Raw genomic sequence first — 23,594 nt, forward strand, 5'->3', positions numbered from 1 at the left:
TCAGCTGCAGCTTCTGAGAGGATGTAACTTCTGATGTCTTTATCCCAGTTCAACCATCCAGGTGTCAGAATGTTCAGTCCGGATAAGGGAATAAAGCCAGGTACAATTCTTGATAAAAGAGCCTCCTGTGTGCTTTGTAGGTCGCTTCAGTGAGGTACCAGAGCGGAAGCTCAGAGCCCCTGCATCCTACACCAGCAGAGCTCAGGCCACGCCCCCCGAATTTCCTCTATTCTATAGTCATTACACACAGAGTGATCTATGCCATGGGTTTATTTCTGGTAATGTTGATGATTAAGGCTTACAGCAGAGGGACCCCAACTGCACGACCGTGCTTCCCACGGCCGTCACTGCCCGAATCCTGCAGCCTACCTGCTGGCGCCCGTGGCCACCACAGCCCGACTCCAACCCACGGTTGTGGCCTGCCCGTTGTCACCTGCGGCCGCAGATGCCCAAATCCAGCCCGCGGCTGGGGCCTACCCGCTGCTGCCCACGACCGCCGCTGCCCAAATCCAGCCTGTGGTTGCGGCTTGCCCGTTGCCACCACCACCCGCCTCCAGCCCGCAGTTACCCGTGTCCGACCCCGGTCCGCCCACATGACTCGGGCCCCGACTGTTGCATCCCGCCTCCGCTTGGAGGTGCAATGCAGAGGAACTCTACAGGGGCCTGTTGTGCCCACACTCCATCTGGGCGTAGGAACGCCAGAAGCCTGCGTCAGATCCTCATCGGCAGGGCCCAGCGGCTAGGACGCCGAAGAGGCACCGACCACCACTCTGCCGGACGTCAGAGGAGGATAAGTGACACATTGTAGCTGATAGCCTGTAGTTTTCTGGACCTGTAGTAGGCCATACCGCGGCCCTATAGTTACCGGTTTTGACCGGGTAGTCGTGTTTGTGTTCCCTGTGTATAATTGTTCTGATCCCTGCGAGGAATAATCATTGTCAGCTTGTCGGTTACTCAATATAGCCCTTACAAATATAAATATACATCTATAAAAGTTATATTCGAAGTTCACTCCGACTCCCGTCTCGTCACTGCATCTCGCGTAACGGCGTTACCTACAGAACCTCACTGCAATATTCCTTTACAGCCCCCAAAATATGGTCAATCTACTGAAATGTGACTGAGTTGTATGAATCTTTCCTTCCAGCTACTTCCAACCCTGCAGATGGCGGCTCGATGTGTGGCTCCCAGCAGGTCACCGGCCGCATAGTTGGTGGCACAGATGCTGTAGAAGGAGAATGGCCGTGGCAAGTCAGTCTGATTCACAAAGTGCTAAACAACTATTACCATTTATGTGGAGGCTCCCTCATCGCCCCTCAGTGGGTGCTGACCGCTGCCCATTGCTTCAATGAGTAAGTTCTAGCTTATTTTCTCTCTGATGACCTCTGTTCTGCTGTAAGATTTTTTTTTCCATTTTTTTATTTATTATAAGTAAATATATATATTATAGTATAGTATATATATATATATAGATACACAGTATATACTGTATATATATATAAGCATCCCAAGACCTCCACTACTGTCCATCCACTCACCACCCCATGCAACCTTATCCTGGTGGACTATGGTTGAAACCGCAGCGATCCACTACTTACATAGCCTGCAATTCACATAATAACCAGTGGGAGGACACGAGTAGACACCTATAGCATAACCATCTCCCAGCAGAGTTCTGGGAATAAATGTTTTATTTTAAGGCTGCTTATCTCATGATCTCAGGATGTGCCAAGAAGAAAGGTAAGAGGATAAAATCTGGACCTCTCCAATCCCCATGCATATGGACAGTTCATAATAACTGTGGAGTTGGGTGGTGTCTGGTCTCATGGATTGAGATACGATGACAGATCCTCAGTCTTTGTAACCTCTGATCATCTTCTCTTCTCCACAGTGATTCTTCAGTTTCAGTTGTGTCTGGGCGCCTACAAGCTCCTAGTCGATGAATCTAATACAGTTGATAGTTCTGTGTCAAGAATTATAGTTTATTCCTCGTACTCAACTACAACAAACCAAGGAGACATCGCTCTGGTGAAGCTCTCCAGTCCGGTCAACTACACCAACTACATCCTGCCCATCTGCCTGCCCTCCGCCTCCGTCACCTTCCCCTGCGGCATGGACTGCTGGGTCACTGGCTGGGGAGACACTGCATCGGGAGGTGAGGACAGAGATGATTTGTATGATGGGGATGGTTGGAGTAATAACAATAATGATGACGAACAAAATAATGATTGTGCTAAAAAGAAATAATACATAAATACTGAAAGAGTCATAAAATCTGGGATAATTGTGGGAAACGTCACCAGTACAGGAGGTCAGTCTGCACCACCATTGTCCTCGATGATGTCCATGATTGGAATAATGAGAATGACGGGGATGATGTGAATAACGATGATCACATGTATTATAAAACCTACCTTAGGAAAGTTCCTGGTATTGGAGAACCGTGCCTTAATTGAGCACAGAGCATCTTCTATGACCTGGACCTTGATGGCTGCTCCAGTTGTGGCTGGGACAAACCATGGGAAGATCTACATGATCTGAGAAGGTAGAATGTGTGGAGAACACAAGTAATGGAATAACATGACTTGTTTCCTTCTCAGTGAGACTGACGTCCCCGCTGACTCTTCAGAAGGTGATGATCCCACTGATCGACTACGGCACATGTGACAAGATGTATCACATAGACTCACAGACCAGCGGCTCTGTTACCTTAGTGTATGACACCATGATATGTGCCGGATATCCCAAAGGAGGGAAAGACTCCTGCCAGGTGAGGGGCCGATGTCGGGCTAGTCTTTATACTAGTGCACATGAGCGACTTTCCATATGTATCAGAGGTCCATGTGAGAAAGAAAAATCTCAGTATGCAGCCATCATTAGCAGACAATACTGCTCTTGGAGCTGCACTTGGCCCCAGTGAATGGTCCATGTGTGATGACGTTATTTTGACCATAGATTTACAGTTTTGTGCACAACTTAAAGTGGTTGTTGAGCTTAGAAAAAACATTTCAAAGCCCCCCATAAAGTCTGATGATTCCCAAGTCTGCACTATGTCTTATGTAAGCAGAGCAGAGAGTGTCAACAAGAAATGTCTTTCCCTGGATGACGCGGACTGTCCACGTATTGTATAGATAACCTTTCAATAGTCACCATGTAGCTCTTCTATTTCCAAGGAAAGGCGCTGTAGGAGAATGAAAGGCTTCATGGGACATTGTTATTGGTAGAATTTCAGCTAAATTGTAATACGAGGCACAGCTGTGTCATCCGGTTCATCAAAGGGGGTGTCGGTGGTCATGTGGCGCCCCTGAGGCTCAGTCGCCACAGAGGTACTGCACCTTCTCCTAAGGTGTAGTGCCCCCCCAACTAGGTAAGTTGGGAACTCCTTTCCACACTCCAACACCTGCATCCCACACACAGGGTAGTTCAGTAGGTCCGCCTAGCAGCTTCAGGCTGGGGGTAGCAGAGCACCCTTCGTGGAACCCTGCTTCGTAACACGAGATGTGCTGGGAGGTGGGTGGAGTTAGTATAAAAGAGAAGGAAAGTTGAGGATAGTAGGTCAGTCTGACAGGAGGTCAGGCGAGAGGAGTTCAGTTCGGAAGTTAGTTTTGAGTTCAGTTTGAGTTCAGTTTAGAAAGAGTGCTGCAGCTGTCTCAGTGATCTGAGCCAGCTGGCACGGGAAAGAGAGGAGAAGGAGAAAGACGTAGACCTGCAACCTAAGCTTCCATAAGAGAGAGAAGGAACAGCGCGGAACGAAGGAGTAGGAGAACAGAGAGGAGTTGTGGGTTGGAAGAGGAACCCTGCCTATAGGTTCTCAGCGCAAGGTCGGGGCCCGGTCTCCGAGGTTGTATGGACACTTATGGTTCTGCAGCAGACAGCGGTGGAGTAGTTGGCTGTAAATGCACTACTCCCATCCAAGACTTGGGACACAACAGCAACCGATTTGCGAGCCAGGACTCTGAGAGGAGTCCCCGATAGAGGCTACAGCTGTCTGTCATACAAGTAAGGGTGTAGGAACATCTGACAGGAGGAATTCCAGAGAACTACGGTACTGGAGCTCTTCACATTAAAAAGCGCAATAGAGGAGTCGTTCAGGAAAGGCACATGTTGGCGGAGTGTTGGAGAGGAGAACCCTGACTTGCCCGGGAGGTTGATTGAGTCTCTACCCCGGAGGACACGGCACGGAGGCGGGCACCAGTGGGTACCACGAACTGTGAGTAAAGCTTTGAAACTACAAGCCCTGGTGTCCTCCATTCATTCGTCGCTAACACCTTCAGCACCGCTACATCTGGGTACCAGCATCTATACCATTCTGCGCCTCTCCTCATCCATTGCACCCACACTGCCCTGGGACTATAGCTCCACCTGTGGGGAGCTATACCATCTTTGCTGCACCACACCATCAGTCCCAGCGGATCTGCATGCAGCGTTGGCTTACCATCTACCTTGCCAAACACCACGGGTGGTGTCACGAACCATTCAATTAAACCTTAACACCATTAACATCACAGCCATTGATATTGGGTGCCCAGGGCCACGAACCGCCCAGCTCGCGGCGTCGCTGTGTTCATTAGATACCAGCGCGCTGATGCAGGGAGCTGGTAACTAATGTACACATCGGGTATCCGAGGGACGTGCGTCCCTTAGATACCCGATGTGAATGTTAGTTACCAGCTCCCTGCATCAGCGCGCTGGTAACTAACATACACATCGGGTTTCTAAGGGACGCACGTCCCTTGGATACCCAATGTGTACGTTAGTTACCAGCTGATCGCTGGTTTCCCGCCTGTCACACGCAGTGATGCGTGCTGGCCAGCGGGAGACCAGCGATCAAAGAAATGTCCAGGGCTTTCCTACAGTGATCAGCGATACCGGCAGGGGGGCAGGTCACTGATCGCTGTCACACACAGCGATCTCGCTGGTGAGATAGCTGTTGTGTCACAAAACTTGTGACTCAGCAGCGCTCTCGCTAGTGAGATAGCTATGTGTGATGGGGCCCTAAGTGAGCTAATTCAATTATCAAACTTTTGGAAAGTAATTGAGATTCTAGACCATATGGGGAATACACGGAATGATACAGGGCAACAAGAGAACACTATGGAAATGCGTAAAATAGAAATATACACAAAATGATACCCACATAACATATCACACCATCACACCTATTTTTGTTATATTCAAGCCTAATCAACATTGGCCCTAATTTTAATAAAATAAATATCTCCTCTAACTTTTCTCTCCAGTCGGAAGTCGGTTCAAATCCAAAAACTACAAACTTCACCATCAACATCTTTGAACCTTTACCTGATAGGCCAGAAAATCATTTTTGCTGGATTTCTTTAAATTATAACTAAGCTCCGCTCCCCCACTTTCATCCATCCTTCTCTATGATTACGAGATGCTGAAAAATGATGAAAAAGCAAAATCTGAAGATTTCTTCCTGTGACGAGCAGTGAACTGTTGAAGATTCGGGCATGGAATTATGAATTATTGACCTGATACGAGGCTCGGCGCACACAACACCTTGGATTAATTTTATTTGCGTCCGTCATTGTTTTGCCGGTTTCTCGGCAGAGCTGTTTATCTTATGATCTCCTTTGTGATGATTGAGATTAGAGAATTTTTTTTAGTGTTTCCTGCTATTGCTTTCTCTATAGCCTGAAGTGATTGATGAGTTTTTATACTTTGTTATGTAAACTATCAGTTACTATGTAATTGGGATTTCCTTATCTAATGATTAGAAATGAAACCTCTATAAAACGGGTGTCCAGATCAGATCAACCAGACATCAGAAGATGGAGTTGAAGATTCTTGGGGCGCTAATATTTCTGCACCTTGGTAAGTTACAGTTTACACGCTGAATACCATCAGATCCGTTTCGATGGCCTAATAGGAGTAATCCTTCTACAAATGTCATGTCCTTCATTAGGGTTTTCAAGCTTCATGTTTATGACCAGATTCCTTCTTCTTATTCCTTTTTACTCTTCTGGGCAAAAAATGTCTTCTCCATTCAAATGGGTCAAAATATACGGAGAATAAAATAAAACCTTGGTCTGATTATTTGGGATTCACGTAGAAGACTTGCTTTAATGAAGTCAAGGACCCACATCTATAGTTGCCACTGACGGTCTTCTCAAGAAGTCTACTCTGACTCAGCCATCTTACAATACTGACCTCAAGGGACGTCCTCAGATCAACTATAGATTATTTGTCCCACTATTTGTTCAATTCCTACTTATTTTAGGAAGGTAAGTGGGGAATCTTGTAAGTTACATATTACAATTTCATGCTGTCAGGTCCGTATCGATGGTCGAATAAGAGTAATCCTTCTACAAATGTCCTACCCTTCATTTGAGGTTTCAAGCTTCATGTTCGTGATCAGGTTCCTTCCTCTTCTATCTTTTTACTCTTGTGGGTAAAAAAGTCTTCTCCATTCAACTGGGGCAAAATGTAGGGAGAATAAGATAAAACCTTGGTCTGACCATCTGGGATTCAAGTAGAAGACTTGGTTTTGGGGATGTCAAGGACCACATCTAAAATTGCTACCAATGGGTTTCTCAGGAGTCAGGATATCTGCTCCATCTCAGCCGTCCTACAATACTGTCCTGAAGGAGGTCCTCATATTAGCTATAAATTATTGTTATCACTTTTTCCTCATTTACTGCTCATTTTGAGAGGGTGATGGATGGATGGGGAATTTTGCCATCCCTTTAAGTACTGGCTATACTTTTTTCAAGGTTATCCCATCACAAAAAAACTTTGAATACTATTTTTAATTAAAAAAAAATATGCAAATTAATTCTTCTACAATTGTCTCTGAGCTTTGTTTGTCTTGAGCTCTAAAACTCCCGCGCTAAAGGAGAATTAATAGAGTTAAAGGATGTAGATCCCTTTGGAGAAATATATATAGATATATGTGTGTGTGAAAAAAGAGGAAAAGCAGCACAAAAAATAAACAGACAATGCGGGTGCAAGCCTTCCAGGCATATACCAAACCTCAAAAATAGTCCTCAAGATGGAAGCGGCACACCAAAAGAGTTCCAGTCAAAGTGCTGTTTATTAGCCCATACAGCGACGTTTCAGTCCTGGGAGGTGTGGACCTTTATATGTGGCTATACATACCCGCTATCATTACTCCCTGGTAGTATTCTGCCGTTCGGTAAGTCCCTTTAGTATTGTTATGTTTTTTCCATTATTTTGTGTCTCTCATCGGCCTCCCCTTGCTTTCATTGTTCCTTGTTTTTACTATTAACTTTTACATTTCATTTTTATTGTATAGTTGTGTATTTCAATGAAATATTTATTGTGTTTATACATTTGTCTGATTTTTTATTACATTGGAGTAACACTTTTATGAAATATTACATTTTTACAGTTTAAGTAGCCTAAAAGTTTTCTTACTACAGAGTGTTATGGAATACGCTGTTGGGTACCTCTAGTTACAATCCTTTTTCCCCTAGCCAGGTAGTTTGAAGTCACTTGAACATTTATAGGGCGTGTTTGCGTTAAAGGACCTAAAATGGGTTCATTACCCTTCAAGGAGAAATCAGAGTGTTACACAAGTCTTCTCTGGGCAATTAGAGGTTTTCCAGTATTGAGATTCGCAATTAACTTATTCACCAATGAAGCCAAGAAAGGGCTCTGTTCTCATCGCCAAACCTTCCCAGACACTTCCACTTTGGTGTTGACTATTGGGTTGAGTTATTTCTGGAAACAGTGAAGTCCTTCTACTGCCCCATGACCTCCGGGGTGTCTCCTACACACTGAATGGGGGGAATGACCTCAGGGCAATACTGTCCATGCATCATGCCCGGAATGCAGTGTTGCAAATTAACTCTGGATTGATCATTCAACTTCAAGTGTGAAGTTTGTTAGGGTTCAGTGATGAGAGCCTGAGGCTTTGCTGTGCCGTCATATGCCCTGAGTCTACACAGTGTGACCAGAAATGCCTATGGTTCTGTGCTAAGGAGTTATTGACCAATATCTGCCATTAATAATGCTTCCATACTCCTCTATAGAATGGCATCTTATTGAACATGGCATGATTTAAAATTGGAAGCATGTAAAGGTCCAGTTGAGCCACCTACAATATGGCAGAGACCAGAGCCTTGGTAAAGCCCCAATGTAGATATATTTTCTTTTTTATCTCAACAAAGACAAAAGTGAAAAAGAATAAATCCCATTTGATCCTTGATTTGCTTTAAACCCCAGGACAATGAAAAACAGAAAAATAAAAGATAAAAATTGATGAGAAAATATGATCTAATGAGTCCGTATAAAAATATAACAAAAGTGTAAAAGTCATAAATCTAAAGAAAAATTTACTGATTTGTAGAAATCTTTCCTTCCAGCTACACCCAGCTCTGCCGATGGCAGCCCTGTCTGTGGCTCCCCGCAGATCACCGGGAGGATAGTTGGTGGTACAGACACTGTGAAGGGAGAATGGCCGTGGCAAGTGAGTCTGCTGTACCACATTCAGGGAAATTACTACCACATATGTGGAGGCTCGCTGATCGCATCCCAATGGGTGCTGACCGCTGCCCACTGCATTGATAAGTAAGTGCCGGGTATATTTATATGTGTAGGGCTACATAATTCTGAATGATTTATGTCTTCATGCTCTCTTTTCGTTTGTTCCTTCCTTCATTCTTTTCTTTCCTTTCTTCCTTCTTTCCTTTTGTTCCTTCCCTTCCTCTCTGTGTTTCCTTTCTTTACCTTCCATTCTTTCCTTTTCTTTCTTCCATCCTTCCTCCCTCCCTTCTTTCCTTTCCCTTCCTTACATTCTTTTAATTCCTTCCTTCCTTTCTCTCCTTCCCTTCCTTTCTGTCCTTCCTTTCCTTTCACATCCTTCCTTCTTTCCTTCCATCCTCCTTTCCTTTCCTTTCTTCATTACTTTCTGCTCCTCTCCTTCCTTTCTTTCTCTTTTTCTCTCTCTCTCTTTCTTTCTTTCTTTCTTTCTCTGACATCCTTGCTTTCTGTTACTCTCCTTCCTTCCTTTCCTCTCTGTCCTTCCTTCCTTTCCTTTCCCTCCATCTTTTTGTTCCTTCCTTCTCTTCCTCTCTGTCTTGCCTTCCTTTCTTTCCCTTCCTTCCTTTCCTTTCCCTTCCTTCCTTTCTTTTCATTCCTTCCTTCCTTTCCCTCCTTCCATTCCTCTCTGTCCTTCCTTTCCTTTCACTTCCTTCCTTCCTCCTTTCCTTCCTTCCATTCTTTCCTTTCTTCCCTACTTTCTGTTCCTCTTTTTCCTTTCTTTCCTTTCTCTCTTTCTTTTCCTTTCTTCACTTCCTCTCTGTTCTTTCTTTCCTTCTTTCTTTCTTTCTTTCTTTTCTTTCTTCCTCTTCCTCTCCTTCCATCCCTTCTATGTCCTTCCTTCCTTCCCTTTCCTTTCCTTCCTTCGTTCCGTCTTTTCGTTTGTTCCTTCCTTTTATACAGAAATATATAAATAAGAATCTCATGTCCTGCCTCCCTCCCCCATCAATCACCCCATGTACCTTTACCATGGTATAGTGAATACAGTATCCACCGTGGGCTTTTATATTATTCCCGCTGCTCCCTGAGTATGCTGCATTGTGTTTTTCTTAAAATTCACCATACGTTTCCAGAAATACAAACCTTTACATTTAGTACTATTTTTTATGTTCTTTACCAAGGGGGTGTGGCTCTCAGGCTAATTATCCATGGCAGCCTAAAGATGCACCCATAGAGAGGGTATAGTAATGTGGCGTTATAACATTGCTACTGTCCATTAGCAAAGACCACGCGTCTCTGGTGCACACAATGTTCCTCGTCTTCATGCAGTGCGCACCAGGAGAACGTTAATGTTTTTAATATAATTTCACAAAATGGAAGCAAAATGCAGGACGAGTGACAAATCACATCATAACCACTTTGAGGTCACATACAGCATAAACTGCTCCCAACAGAGTATTATTTCCAAGATTGTTCATGTCCTGATCTCGGGATGTGTCTATTGAAGAGGAAAGGCAAGAAAGAAGCAATGTGGACCTCTTCCAACCCCTTATATTTGGAGAAGAACATTACATGACAATTGCGTAGTGGTGTCATGTCTGGTCAGACATGGGCTGAGATATGGTCACTGGATGTATTATTCCTCGGCTCTTATAACCTCTGATCATATTTTCTGCTCCACAGGGATTCCAACTCTGCAAACTATGTAGTGCTGCTGGGCGCCTACCAACTCCAAGTTGCAGAATCTCAGACCATCGTTAGTTCTGTGTCAAGGATTATTCCTTATTTCCGATACTCAAATGAAACTCTCAGAGGAGACATCGCTCTGATCAGGCTCTCCAGGCCGGTCAGCTACACCAGATACATCATGCCCATCTGTCTGCCCTCCACCTCTGTCTCCTTCCCGAATGGCATGGAGTCCTGGGCCACCGGCTGGGGAGATATTGATTTAGAAGGTGAGATGATGCAGTGAATGACTGTGATGATTGGAATAATCTGGATGATAGTGACTATATGGGTGATGACAATGGTGACGAGAATGATGGAGATAGAAAAACATACTTACTTTTGAGATGATCCTTAGAAAAGTCTCTAGTATGATGGCCAATTTGCTCAACAGTTATCTTGGTGATATACCCTTGGTTAGTTCTTGATTTGGGCTGCACCTTTTCTTACTTGACCACATGAAACCAACGATCTCTGTAGCTACATGGACTAAGGGGTCAGTAAGATTTTATGTTTGTTCTGACTGGGAGACCTCTGTCCTACATGATCCAACAGGGTATAACCTGTTAACAAGAAGATAAGAAGTCACATTAATCCGTCATTTATCTCCTCAGTGAGCCTACCATCCCCGATGACTCTTCAGAAGGTGATGCTTCCACTAATTGACTACAAGACGTGTGACAAGATGTATCACATAAACTCAGGGATCAGCAATTTTATTACCATAATCTCTAACACCATGATATGTGCCGGATATTCCACAGGAGGTAAAGACTCCTGCCAGGTGAGGGGCCGATGCTTTATAGGTCTTCGTTTATAATAATGGAGATATTTCCAGTAGTTACTGACCGGTATTTTACAGTTGTATGAAAAATTTTGAGCATCAGCTAGAGTAGTCAGACTGCGGCATGTCCGACCCCGAGAGGTGGTAATGGCCAACACTATATCTCAGCATTTATAATATGTCGTTGTTGGTTATAAATAGTGATAAGGAATATAGAACTGAAGGAGAAAGGAAGAACTTGATGGACCATAGTCTTTTTTTCAACCTACATAACTGTGAGATATATTAGGGGGCAATGTGTTGTGAGTTCATTTTCCCCTTCATCGTTGATGTCTGATGAACTCCCTCTGCTGGTGAAGAGAGGTAGTGAAATTGATTGGGTTGGGAAGAACCTGTCATCTGAACAGGTGGAGCCTGATTGGACACCCGGAATCACTGAGTGGATATAAGGCAGCCGACGCCCTACAGGGGTGCTGGTGATCCTTTCTGCTCTGAGCTCTTGCAAACCAGTTCAGTACCTGTCTTCTGAAAGCTTAGTATTTGCTCTCTTATTTTTCCATGAGATATTGTCTGTTTACTTAGTGTTTGTGTTCTGCCTGCCCTTGTTGGTACAGGCTGAGCTCCATTTTTGTCTCTGGTCAAGTTGATCTTTTGCTCAGTCTTCAGAATATACCTGAGTGCTGATATAGTGTTTTTGAAGTCTAGTGACTTCAGGGCCTTTTTTCTATCAGACGTGTTGGACATGATTTTGGCAGTATTTTTGTGGATTGCAGCCAGCATCTTTTCTGTCCTTTCCTATTTAGTTAGTTGGGCCCCATCGTTTGCTCAACCTGTCTTTCTGTCTGTGTTTGTGTTTTCATCTGCTTTTCACCGACAATACATGTTGGGGGCTGTCTATTGCTTTGGGGTCTGCTCTGGGGCAGTTTAGATTTCCCCTTTCTTTCTTTAGGCTTATTTAGTTCTCCGGCTGTGAATGAGGGGTCTAGGGCACCGTAGGAACCCCCCACGGCTACTATTAGTTGTGTGAATAGGATCAGGGGTCTGCAATCCGATAGCTACCAACCTCTCCGGTTTTCTGGACTCAGCCTGTATTTTTGTTTTTTCCTCCTTCGGTGACTCATTCATAACAGCAATGATTCTGTATACAGCCTCTGGAAAATCTTAGCAGCACTTCCACAGACAGTCTATGCGTTAACCAGATCCTCTGGAAATGGAATGTTCTGGTGTCCCCCTTTCACGCTGTACACGGAGCTAAGCCTTTGCTCATCAAAGGTCCGTGGTTTGCATCCATGGTGTAGCTTCTGGCCAGTAGAGCAAGTTGCCAGTCGGATCGTGAACAAACTTGATCTAGACCAAAGGATGGAGCCAAAGATAAAATCAGCAGGTAAGGATGAGGTCAGGATGATAGTGAAGGAAAATAGCAAGGGTTAAGCCAGTTGGGTCAAGGCCAGAGGAAAGGAACTAGTGATAGAACCATCGGGCGACAGAAGGGTCTAGTAATCCGGAGTCAATTCAAAGGAATCATTGGGTGCGTCTCGGCTGGCCGGCAAGTGTGATGTCCACTTTAAGAGGAAAACATTGCACAGATCTGGGTGGCACAAGCACAGTCATCACCATCAGGGCCATCTTCTCCTGTGTCAGCTATAAGCTAGTAGGGTGAACAGCCCATATAATCTACTATCGTGCTACATCAGTATGAAAAACCTGATCAATGAACTAAAAAAGCAATGCAACTTCTCCTGCGTCACCACCACTCACCAAGTCACAGTGGCTACAGCGAAGGCAGATGGCACAGGAGAAAGGCAAGGCTTAGTCTGTAACACGCCGCTCATATTCACTGTTCTGTTGATATTTCAACTAAAATACAGTTGAAGGGCTTTTTGGGTTTTGAAAACCAACTTCAGGCATTCTGAGTAAGACGGGGATCTCGATGAAGAATTTTCAATAATTAGCTAGAGAAGAAAATTACTATCACAAGTTTTTCTTTCATGTAAAAGTTGTATCTTATAGTTTTGTACAAAAGTTCGGGCATCTCTGGTTTAATTCAAAGATTTGTTGATCTTTTAATTGAAACACCGTTAAACTGATCCTCCATCTTAGGACATGTCTCATAAATAGTCACCATACCTTGCGACCTTCATCTGCTTCCTTGCTCAGACTGGGTATTTGTTCCTCACACCTCCTGGATGACCATTATACTGGCATATTGATAGATGTAAGCCTTGGCTCCCCTGCCTTTCCTGTGTTGGAGGATAATAAAGGCAGGGAAGATGAGGTCCAGACTCACCACTGCACTGCCCGGTGGTGATCATCTTGGAAGCCAAGATCTGACCGAGGAGGACATCTTCTAGCTAAATGGGACTTGCTAAAATTAAAGCATACATGATTTTTGCCAAACACTTCACATTGTGGAAGCGTCTTCTCCTGTTCTGTAATCAGATTACACATTTTGTGGTTTTGGGATGTTTGTTGTAAAGCTTCCCACTTAGGAAATCTTACATCCACTTCCGGTTTTATGTCATTTTATGCAGATCCAATAGTCTTCTCAGCTCTGAGATGTGTAAGCCGCTTCTTGCTCATAAATGTCAATTTTTTTAATGGTTCAGTGTTGAGTTTGGCAACGCATGGAGTCATTATCTGGTTTCCAAACTCAATAATTGTGCCCAAAACCAGATCAGATTAACTTGTAACGACTTAGATCCCTGTTATCTTTGTCCACTAAGCCCACAGATCTTGTCTTTCAGGGAGACTCTGGAGGACCTCTCGTGACCAAGGTCAATGGTGTCTGGTACCAGTCTGGCGTTGTAAGCTGGGGTTCTGGATGTGCTTTACCCAACCGCCCTGGGGTCTACACCCTGGTAACCGCTTACCAGTCCTGGATCCAGTCATTCATACCAGAGCTGACGTTCTATGATGTGCGCAACATCCCACAACCTCCTGAAAAAGGCAAAGGAAACATGAATGCGTCGTGTTATCTTCTGGTACTCCTCGTCATTACAGCTTCAGTGTTCCGATATCTGTAATTATCATGTACAGGACGAGGAATTTTGCAGAAGGATTGATTTTTTTATGTCTTGATTATATTGATTTTGTCAACTGGGAATGGATGAGGAAAGCACTATTACCAGTATATTATACTCAATGCACGCTATTTTCATTAATCATGTAATAATCATTGAATTTTTTGGACGGACCTCTTCTAAGAAGCCTTCATTCTCGCACTAGAGATTAGTCGTCCACCATCGATATACAAAATCAAAATCTCTAAGAAAAAACCTATCCCCTGAAATTCACTGAAGACTTATGAGTGGTGCCAGATGGATTCGACTCTTCTCCTAAAGTCTTCAATTCTGCAACAAATCTCCCCACAAAAAAAGAATAAAAAGAGGAAACTTCTGTAGCGCTACTAAATGCAGACAAAATGGAGTCAGTTCAAAGACTTCTCATTGAGTAAAAATAGATGACGCTCTTCTGTTTGGTGCCGAAGCCTTCCTCCGGCTGGGATATGTGATCACTAAGAAAAGACTGGTCATAAATAGAGGAGAAAAGAACAGAAATATACATAGAGAGAGAGATAAAGGTCAGCACGGGCTGAAATACCAGACTCCGTACATATGAATACGCGCATATCCATCGTGACGTTAGTATTTAGAACAGTAGAACGAAGGGACCACCGGTCTGCAAGGCAACCTGCACCAACAAGCCGGTGGCGGGAGAGCATTATTGCAGAAGATACCACCAAGAGTGGTGTGGAAACCTATGGGGACATTAACGCACGGACCATAGAGGACCAGATCACATGGCAACGTTCCACCTGAACCAGTCCTTCAACCCATCACTGAGTCGATCACTAGTCCAACCAGATGTGATTGCTGCATAAATACGTTTCTAATAATAATATAGACGCAAAAAACAATGAATGAATGTGAACAGACATATAATGTAACAAATAATAAAGTGATTTCTGACCAGAAGGCTGCCTCAGTGACTTATAATACCTAGCTCGTGTATCTAGATGGCTCAACCGGTAGAGCAGATATCACGCTACATCTGACCCGAGATAAACACAATGTGTAAAGGAGCTATGTAACGGGTAGACCCCCATAGCCTGATACGAAGTGTAAAAACAAAACATAACTGAGACCTTACGTACTCTCCAATGCTGCTCTGGTCCTTGTTGATTGCAGTGGTGAAATTACGTTGACAACACTGCAGACAATCACTGAGATCTTTTGCTGGTAAATAAATCATCTCTTCCACAGTTATTGATAAGTGATGTGAACTGTTTTCATTAAAAAGAGCTAATAATTACTGCCAGTAAACTGTAGGTAGAATAATTTTTTTATGTTTGTACTTTATACAGTCTGCACAAAAAACAACGTCAAAAAGGCAAGTACAAAAAATAAATGTAAGTAATAGATAATAATTAATGACATCACAAATCAGTAAAGTGAAAAAATCTCCAAAATATGTTTGTCATCAAGTAATAATCAGGATAATAATCTGCACTGAATCAATAAAAATCATAAATCATCGTCAGATCGGTCACATCATGCAAGTCAGGCCTGGCTTTCATCCAATACCCAAAATTCTACCTTCCGATTATATAATATGATCTGATGCCAGCTCCAAACTAATACCGCCATATGAAGTGCAAATATAAGATCTGCAATATCTATGAAGGGCCGTATGAAGCCTAAATTACCATTGGAACTCTGCTACTTTATCCTGCACCTGTGCTGTGGGCTCTGTGGACGCCTTGTATTTGCATCTTCATTGAACGATAGTAGACTCAGCCATCTTGAAAAATTATAAAAGCCTTGTACAAGGGCCTGTGCAATATGGGGTTCAGCCACAGCCATCTTGGGAATTATGGAACAGTGGGAATTGGGGGATTGACTGTGCAGACTTGGTTGAGCTGTGAAGCGTTCTTGAGCTCCTCATGCCTTTACGTGTCAGTTTGGGGAAAAATTTCACAACCTTTTTAAGTCACAGGAGAAAATTGAGACAAAACCACAACGAGTATGATTAAGGACAAACGTGACTCCATTGCGAACATGGACATATTCAGACCTGATGCCTAGTGCAGCGCTGCCCGTAAATACAGCTGAACGTGCAGCAATAGACTGAGGGTCAATAGAGACACTGATAGAGAAGACACAGAGGACGAGGACTTGTAAGACACAGGAGAGTCAGAGGACGAGAACGTAGCAAGAGACTTGATCCAGCTGTAGTAATCCGGGACATAGGTGTAGACTCCTGGCCGGTCAGACAAGGCACATCCATCTCCCCAACTCACAATGCCAGCTTCATACCAAACCCCATCAATTTTACAGACCAGGGGTCCCCGGAGTCACCCTGAATAATAAAGAGAGTTTGGTAAATGCCATAAATTAAAAAATACTAAATAATAGAAATAAGCCATTTTTTATTTGAATTGGCCAGTTTGTAAAAAGTTTGATTTGCGGAAAATCAATTTGCAAGTCTTTGATTTTCCCAAAAAAAGATCCATATAATGCTCTGAGGTCTCCTAAGACTGTATATAATCCTTTTCAAGATCTTTAGCATAAAAACATTCACAGCAATAACAAGGTGACATCATGACATGGGGCTACAGGTGACCGCTGTGCTGTCACACTACCCGTACAGTTTCTTCTCTGTTTCATGGCTTTATCTCCCATTCTCTATAGTTACGCTGTGTCATCCTCTCAGTATGAAGATTTACAGCACAGTGGCTGCTACATTCTTTGCCTTTGCTTTTATACAGGCTATAATAGTCTCTCATGATTGGCTGTGCTGTATCACGTGATGCGATAGATGCAAGCCATTATGAGGAAGTCATGGGAGCCTTCTGTGGCTGATGCAAACTCACATCTAGTAGCAAATTGTTCAAATTCATTGGGTTCAGTGAATTTCCAAAATGTGGTGATGAGAAACATGAGGTGACAGAAGGAAGTAGGGGCAGAAACATGAGGAGACAGAGGTAAACAGTGTGTGACGTTTTTCGGAACAGGACGTCCGAGAGTGGACCCTCTGGGTCGCGGATCTGGAGCCCCGGGGGTCGAGCGCTCCAGGTGAAGACCGACCCCTATACAGGGATCGTTTGGGGCAAGACCACCGAGGACAGAACCGCGACAGCCGGAACCAGAAAGGGGCGGCTCAAGGACAAGAGGCGCCCGTAGGCAGGAGTACTGGACTGAGAGGTAGAGGACCTAACAGGACTACTGGATGGGTAGACAGACTGGGAGCAGGTACTAGAGGGGAGAGGACCGGGAGAAAGCACACAAGGGGTAACAGAAGGGAGAACAGAGAGGTCATGCGGGGTGAACAAACACAGGGAACAAGGATGCAGAGCGAGGCTGGAAGCCAAGGGGAAGACAGGGGAAACAGGCGGCACTATAGGAACCGGAAGGGGGCCAAAGCGCAGCGTGGCGAGCGCACAGCAACTCTCAGGCGTCCTCTCAATAGAGAGCGCGCCAGAAATACCCTAGAGTCCGGAAGCGGGCGGTACGTGCCGCCCCCGGCGCCACCCCCCATAGGCGGAAGAGGGGACGCTGGTGCGCGCGCGCGCCCTAAGGAAGGAGCGCGGCGCCGTCACAGGAGGGGAGGCAGAGCGTGGGAGCGTGCCGCGGCGAGGACGCCGGTAGGAGGAGGTGGCGGCGGTCGCCGCTGGAGGAGGGGCGGGAGCGGGTGCAGCCATGACCGCCGACATGACACAGTGAAAGATATATGAGAAGACAGAGGTAAGAGGGAGCAGACACAGGAGCTTCTCAAAAAATTAGAATATCATCAAAAAGTGAATTTATTTCAGTTCTTCAATACAAACAGTGCCTCTCCTGTATTCTATAGAGTCATTACACACAGAGTGATCTATTTCACGGGTTTATTTCTGGTAATGTTGATGATTATGGCTTACAGCAGAGGGACCCCGACTACGCGACCACTCTTCCCGCGGGCGTCAATGCCCGAATCCTGCAGCCTGCCCGCGGCCGCCACAGCCTGACTCCAAGCCACGACTGCAGCCTGCCCATTGCCACCCGCGGCCACCGCTGCCCAAATCCAGCCAGCGGCCTGTCCGCGGCTGCCGCTGCCCAAATCCAACCGGCAGTTGCGGCCTGCCCATTGCCACCCGCGGCCGCCATCGCCTACCTCCAGGCTGCAGTTGCCCATGCCCGACCCCGGTCCGTGGCTGCAGCCTGTCCGCTGCTACCTGTGGCCGCCGCTGTCCGGCCCCAGCCTGCGGCAGCGGCCCACATGACTCGGGCCCCAACTGTCGCCATCCCGCCTCCGCTGGGAGGCACAACGCAGAGGAACTCTACAGGGGCCTGTTGTGCCCACACTCCATCTGGGCATAGGAACGCCAGATGCCTGCGTCAGATCCTCATCGGCAGGGCCCAGCGGCTAGGATGCCGAAGAGACTCCGACCACCACTCTGCCGGACATCAGAGGAGGAAAAGTGACACGTTGTAGCTGATAGCCTGTAGTTTTCTGGACCCGTAGTCGACCATAACGCGGCCCTATAGTTACCGGTTTCGACCGGGTAGTTGTGTTCGTGTTCCCTGTGTATTATTGTTCTGATCCCTGCGAGGAATAATCATTGTCAGCTTGTCGGTTACTCAATATAGCCCTTTCAGATGTAGGTACCAACAGGTTCTCAGGATGCAGTGACGAGACACGAGACTGAGTGTGGTTTTTGAAGTCAACGTTTATGAATTAGAGCCACTGGGACTATGCTGAGCAAACAAAAGGGATAACACCAATCTGTCCACGCAGGGACTCAACAATAACAACACTTTTCTTATTGAGAATGCGACTAATCCGGCTAGACCGGGTGTAATGGGCCACATACGGCCAACTATGGTCTTTATCTCCTAAAGTCAACTTGAGGTCGTTGATGCGGCTGTTTTGGCGCCCCGGTATCCAGGGGAAGCTGGGGCTCAACATGCCCTGAAGGATCTTTGCCATCGGGGCACACCAGGCCCTGAAGTAACCCTGACACTGGGGTGCAACAGGCCCTGAAGGATCTGTGCCGTTGGGTGCAACAGGCCCTGAGGGATCTGTGCCGTGGGGGCGCAACAGGCCCTGAAGGATCTGTGCCGGTGGGGGCGCAACAGGCCCTGAAGGATCTGTGGCATTGGGGCGCAACAGGCCCTGAAGAAATCCTGGAGCTGGGGTAATCCTGAGTGTAGATGACCCCCTGAAGACACAGCGGGGTAGGGCTTTCCGAACGTCTTAGCTGGCTCCCGTCTCAAAGCGCAGTTATGTCGCAGTATTTAAAGTGACGGTTGGTCGGCCTATGCTAAGGGTCCCTCTGTAGACGGGACGTAGGCCTTTACTGCCGCCTATGGCGAGGTGGCATCCACTGAGGCCGGTGATGGAATGGCCACAGCCGTGGGCGAAGACAGGGAGGCAGTGTCCAGGCCGCTGCAGCGGGTTGGGGTGAAATGACAGCGGCGGCTAGGGGCAGCGGACCAGCCGCAACAGAGCGAGGAACAGCGGGCACGGCTGTGACCGACCTTGGGCAGAGAACAGCCTCCGGTAGGGGTAAAGCACAAGTCGCTGCTCGGTAAGTACGTCGCTTACCCCTCACAGACCCCTGATGGTCTCCCAACTCTCCAAAGCCCGTTACATCGTCTCTCTCTATATCACACGGTTTCCTGTCTCCTGTTCGCCTCTCTGGCAACTGACTTCTGAGCCCGCTCCCTGCCCCTTTTATCCTCGCCCCGCCCCTTGCTGTCCTGTCACCTTCAGTCGTCTGTTTCCCTTCGTTGCCCCCCCCCCGGTGTCGTTCCTTCAGGAACCCTGATGGCGGTCCCCTTGGTTCTGGCCCAGTCACTCTATGGTGGTCTTTCACTCTATGGGAGTCCTCCTCCCCACACAGATATAAATATACATCTATAAAAGTTATATTCTAAGTTCACTCCGACTCCCGTCTCGTCACTGCATCTCGCGTACCTGCGTTACCTATAAAACCTCAGTGCAATATTCCTTTACAGCCCCCAAAATATGGTCAATGTACTGAAATGTGACTGACTTGTATGGATCTTGGATGTGTGGCTCCCCGCAGGTCACTGGTCGCATAGTTGGTGGCACAGATGCTGTAGAAGGAGAATGGCCGTGGCAAGTCAGTCTGATTCACAAAGTGCTAAACAATAATAATAATAAATTTTATTTCTATAGCGCCGACATATTCTGCAGCACTTTACATTTCAGAGGGGATTTGTACAGACAATAGACATTACAGCATAACAATAATCACATAGATCATAACAGATACCAAAAGGAATGAGGGCCCTGCTCGCAAGCTTACAGTCTATGAGGAAAGAGGGAGACACGAAAGGTGGGTGGTAACAGTTGCCCTGATTGTATGGACCAGCCATAATGTTAAGTGTGTAACAGTACAGACGCAGAGGGCTAATGGAGGCATAAAGCATGTGGGAACATGATGCGGGGAACATGGTTATGGTAAGACTTTTGGCTGTGCCACACAGGGATAGATTAGGTTAATGTGTTGAGGCAATAGGCCAGTCTGAATAAATGCGTTTTCAGGGCACGCTTAAAATTGTGGGGATTGGGGACTAATCGTATTGACCTGGGAAGTGCATTCCAAAGAATTGGCGCAGCACATGTAAAGTCTTGGAGACGGGAGTGGGACTATTACCATTTATGTGGAGGTTCCCTCATCGCCCCTCAGTGGGTGCTGACAGCTGCCAATTGCTTCAATGAGAAAGTTCTAGCTTATTATCTCTCTGATGACCTCTGTTCTGCTGTAAGATTTTGTTTTTTCATTTTTTTATTTACTATAAGTAAATATATCTATATATATATATATATATATATATATATATATAAGCATCCCAAGACCTCCTCCTCCGTACATCCATCCACCACCACATGCAAACTTATCCTGGTGGACTATGGTGGAAACCGCAGCGATCCACTACTTACACGGCCTGCAATTCACATAATAACCAGTGGGAGGACATGAGTAGAAACCTATAGCATAACCATCTCCCAGCAGAGTTCTGGGAATAAATATTTTATTTTAAAGCTGCTTATCTCATGATCTAAGGATGTGCCAAGATGAAAGGTAAAAGGATAAAATCTGGACCTCTCCAATCCCCATGCATATGGACAGTACATAATAACTGTGTAGTTGGGTGGTGTCTGGTCTCATTGACTGAGATACGATGGCAGATCCTCAGTCTTTGTAACCTCTTATCATTTTCTCTTCTCCACAGTGATTCTTCAATTTCATACTTTTTGGTGCATCTGGGCACCTACAAGCTCCTAGTCGATGACTCTAATACAGTGGATAGTTCTGTGTCAAGAATTATAGTTTATTCCTCGTACTCATTGTAACGATAAGTAAGATATTGCTTCGCTGGAACATTCCAGAATCTCCCATTGTTACACTCCTGATTGTACGTCTGCTTGTCATGCAGCTGCAAGCCCCCCTCCTCCCCCCACCCCCTCGGCTCACACAAAACCAGTCTAACCTAAATCCCCAGTGTGAGCTCCTTCCTACCTCATGGAGGGGGGTCTCTGTCTCTGAACCATGTGCTCAGCTACCCTCATACAAAATAATGGAGATCTAATCATTCGGTCATAAAACGCGGTGCGCTTATGATAAAAACATGATAATTACATTTCTGCAAAATGCAAGAAACCATCATTCTGCCCATAATTTTCATGGTTCTAGCACCCCCAGAAACTGAGAAATGGATTCCTTCTAAACGGTGTGAAATAACTACTGCATGTTTGGTTTTGAATTATTGTATTTGACAAACTAAAAAGAATGATACCATGTGCATGTTTATACGAGGTACCCTATGCGAGATATAGTCATTATAAGTTTTGTAGTCAGAATTGTAACTTAGAGCAGAGGGGAGGACCGACCCCAGACGGCCCTTTTATGATGTCACAAATCCAAACCTATAATGTACTCCCCCCTGAAATTAGTCATTCAAGAGGGAGGATTGATGCCAGAAGGACCCCCCCAGATGCAGGGTGACATGTGGCTGCTGCCCCTCCCCTCGCCACATGGTTAGCCTACAGACCATCTAAGCAACTGTAAGTGTTGATCTTTGTTAATCCTTTTTATTTTATATTTGCATTGTACATATCTAATGTCTCAACTTTGTAACATCTTTTATCTGTGTAATCACTGCCCGCCTTTTTTGGGATTAAATTATAAAACTTATTAGTCTGTCTTCATGCTCTAAGACGAATTTTACGTGCCTTTAAGATAATCATGCTACTGAATTGGGTTGACTTCGAACCCCTCTATTAAGTTTATAACTTAATCAGAGAAACTCTGGAACTGGTGGCGACAAAGAGTGATCTGGGCCCCGGGTACTGCTGGCTGTGACGGAAAGGGATTTTATAAGCTAATTGGGTAGCTGCAGCCAGAGCATTTATAATTCCCTCACTGCAACGTGCCAGGTGGCCAGACCTTATTGAAGCAGCCGGCCGGTAACCAATTATCCCAGGTGTAGTTCCCTGACTGACCTGAGGGTAAGGGGGTGCCGGAGAGCAGCAAGTTCCAAAGTGGAACTGAAAAGCTTCATGAAGTATTGTGGGCAGTGGTGGGACACCCAAAGTAACCCCCCTACGATAAATTGTTAGGGCAAGACTAGCTTGCTGTTGTATTTATCACATGGTGCCAGCGGTGGGATAACTAAGATAAGCCCCCACTGTGCCTGTGATAGCAGTGTGTCTGCAGTGCATCGCATTCCTCCATCCGTGACATACCGGTGTCAGCGGTGGGTCTGTGACACTCATCTACAACAAACCAAGGAGACATCGCTCTGGTGAAGCTCTTCAGTCCGGTCAACTACACCAAATACATCCTGCCCACTTGCCTGCCCGCCGCCTCCGTCACCTTCCCCTGCGGCCTGGACTGCTGGGTCACCAGCTGGGGAGACACAGCATCGGGAAGTGAGGACAGAGATGATTTGTATGATGGGGGATGGTTGGCGTAATAACAATAATGATGACGAACAAAATAATGATTGTGCTAAAAAGAAATAAAACATAGATAGTGAAAGTCATAAAACCTGGGATAATTGTGGGAACAGTCACCAGTACAGGAGGTCAGTCTGCACCACCATTGTCCTCGATGATGTGCATGATTGGAATAATGAGAATGACGGGGATGATGTGAATAACGATGATCACATGTATTATAAAACCTACCTTAGGAAAGTTCCTGGTATTGGAGAACCGTGCCTTAATTGAGCACAGAGCATTTGCTATGACCTGGACCTTGATGGCTGCTCCAGTTGTGGCTGGGACAAACCATGGGCAGATCTACATGATCTGAGAAGGTAGAACGTGTGGAGAACACAAGTAATGGAATAACATGACTTGTGTCCTTCTCAGTGAGCCTGACGTCCCCGCTGACTCTTCAGAAGGTGATGATCCCACTGATCGACTACAGCACATGTGACAAGATGTATCACATAGACTCACAGACCAGCGGCTCTGTTACCTTAGTGTATGACACCATGATATGTGCCGGATATCCCAAAGGAGGGAAGGACTCCTGCCAGGTGAGGGGCTGATGTCGGGCTAGTCTTTATACTAGTGCACATGAGCGACTTTCCATATGTATCAGAGG

At 45.7% G+C, this 23,594-nt stretch overlaps 2 protein-coding genes across 2 annotated transcripts in view; both read left to right on the forward strand.

The window, feature by feature from the left end:
* Positions 1-1,082: 1,082 nt before the first annotated feature.
* On the forward strand, positions 1,083-5,351 carry LOC141050647 (serine protease 27-like). Its single transcript, XM_073547233.1, has 5 exons — positions 1,083-1,352; positions 1,723-1,740; positions 1,836-2,155; positions 2,601-2,770; positions 5,241-5,351. The coding sequence occupies exons 1-5, from the start codon at positions 1,177-1,179 to the stop codon at positions 5,349-5,351; spliced, it is 795 nt and encodes a 264-aa protein (XP_073403334.1). The 5' UTR covers positions 1,083-1,176.
* Positions 5,352-5,736: 385 nt separating this feature from the next.
* The window catches only part of LOC141050648 (transmembrane protease serine 9-like), a 54,632-nt gene continuing 36,774 nt past the window's right edge, over positions 5,737-23,594 (forward strand). Inside the window, exons 1-8 of the mRNA XM_073547234.1 lie at positions 5,737-5,835; positions 8,349-8,553; positions 10,147-10,418; positions 10,803-10,972; positions 13,717-13,991; positions 21,214-21,330; positions 23,053-23,186; positions 23,357-23,526. Coding sequence (XP_073403335.1) covers positions 5,793-5,835; positions 8,349-8,553; positions 10,147-10,418; positions 10,803-10,972; positions 13,717-13,991; positions 21,214-21,330; positions 23,053-23,186; positions 23,357-23,526 — 1,386 coding nt within the window. The 5' untranslated portion in view covers positions 5,737-5,792. The remainder of the gene's footprint in view (positions 5,836-8,348; positions 8,554-10,146; positions 10,419-10,802; positions 10,973-13,716; positions 13,992-21,213; positions 21,331-23,052; positions 23,187-23,356; positions 23,527-23,594) is intronic.

Source organism: Dendrobates tinctorius, unplaced genomic scaffold (genome assembly GCF_039654945.1).
Source record: "Dendrobates tinctorius isolate UK_male_01 unplaced genomic scaffold, ASM3965494v1 ptg000152l, whole genome shotgun sequence".
NCBI classification, from domain to species: domain Eukaryota; kingdom Metazoa; phylum Chordata; class Amphibia; order Anura; family Dendrobatidae; genus Dendrobates; species Dendrobates tinctorius.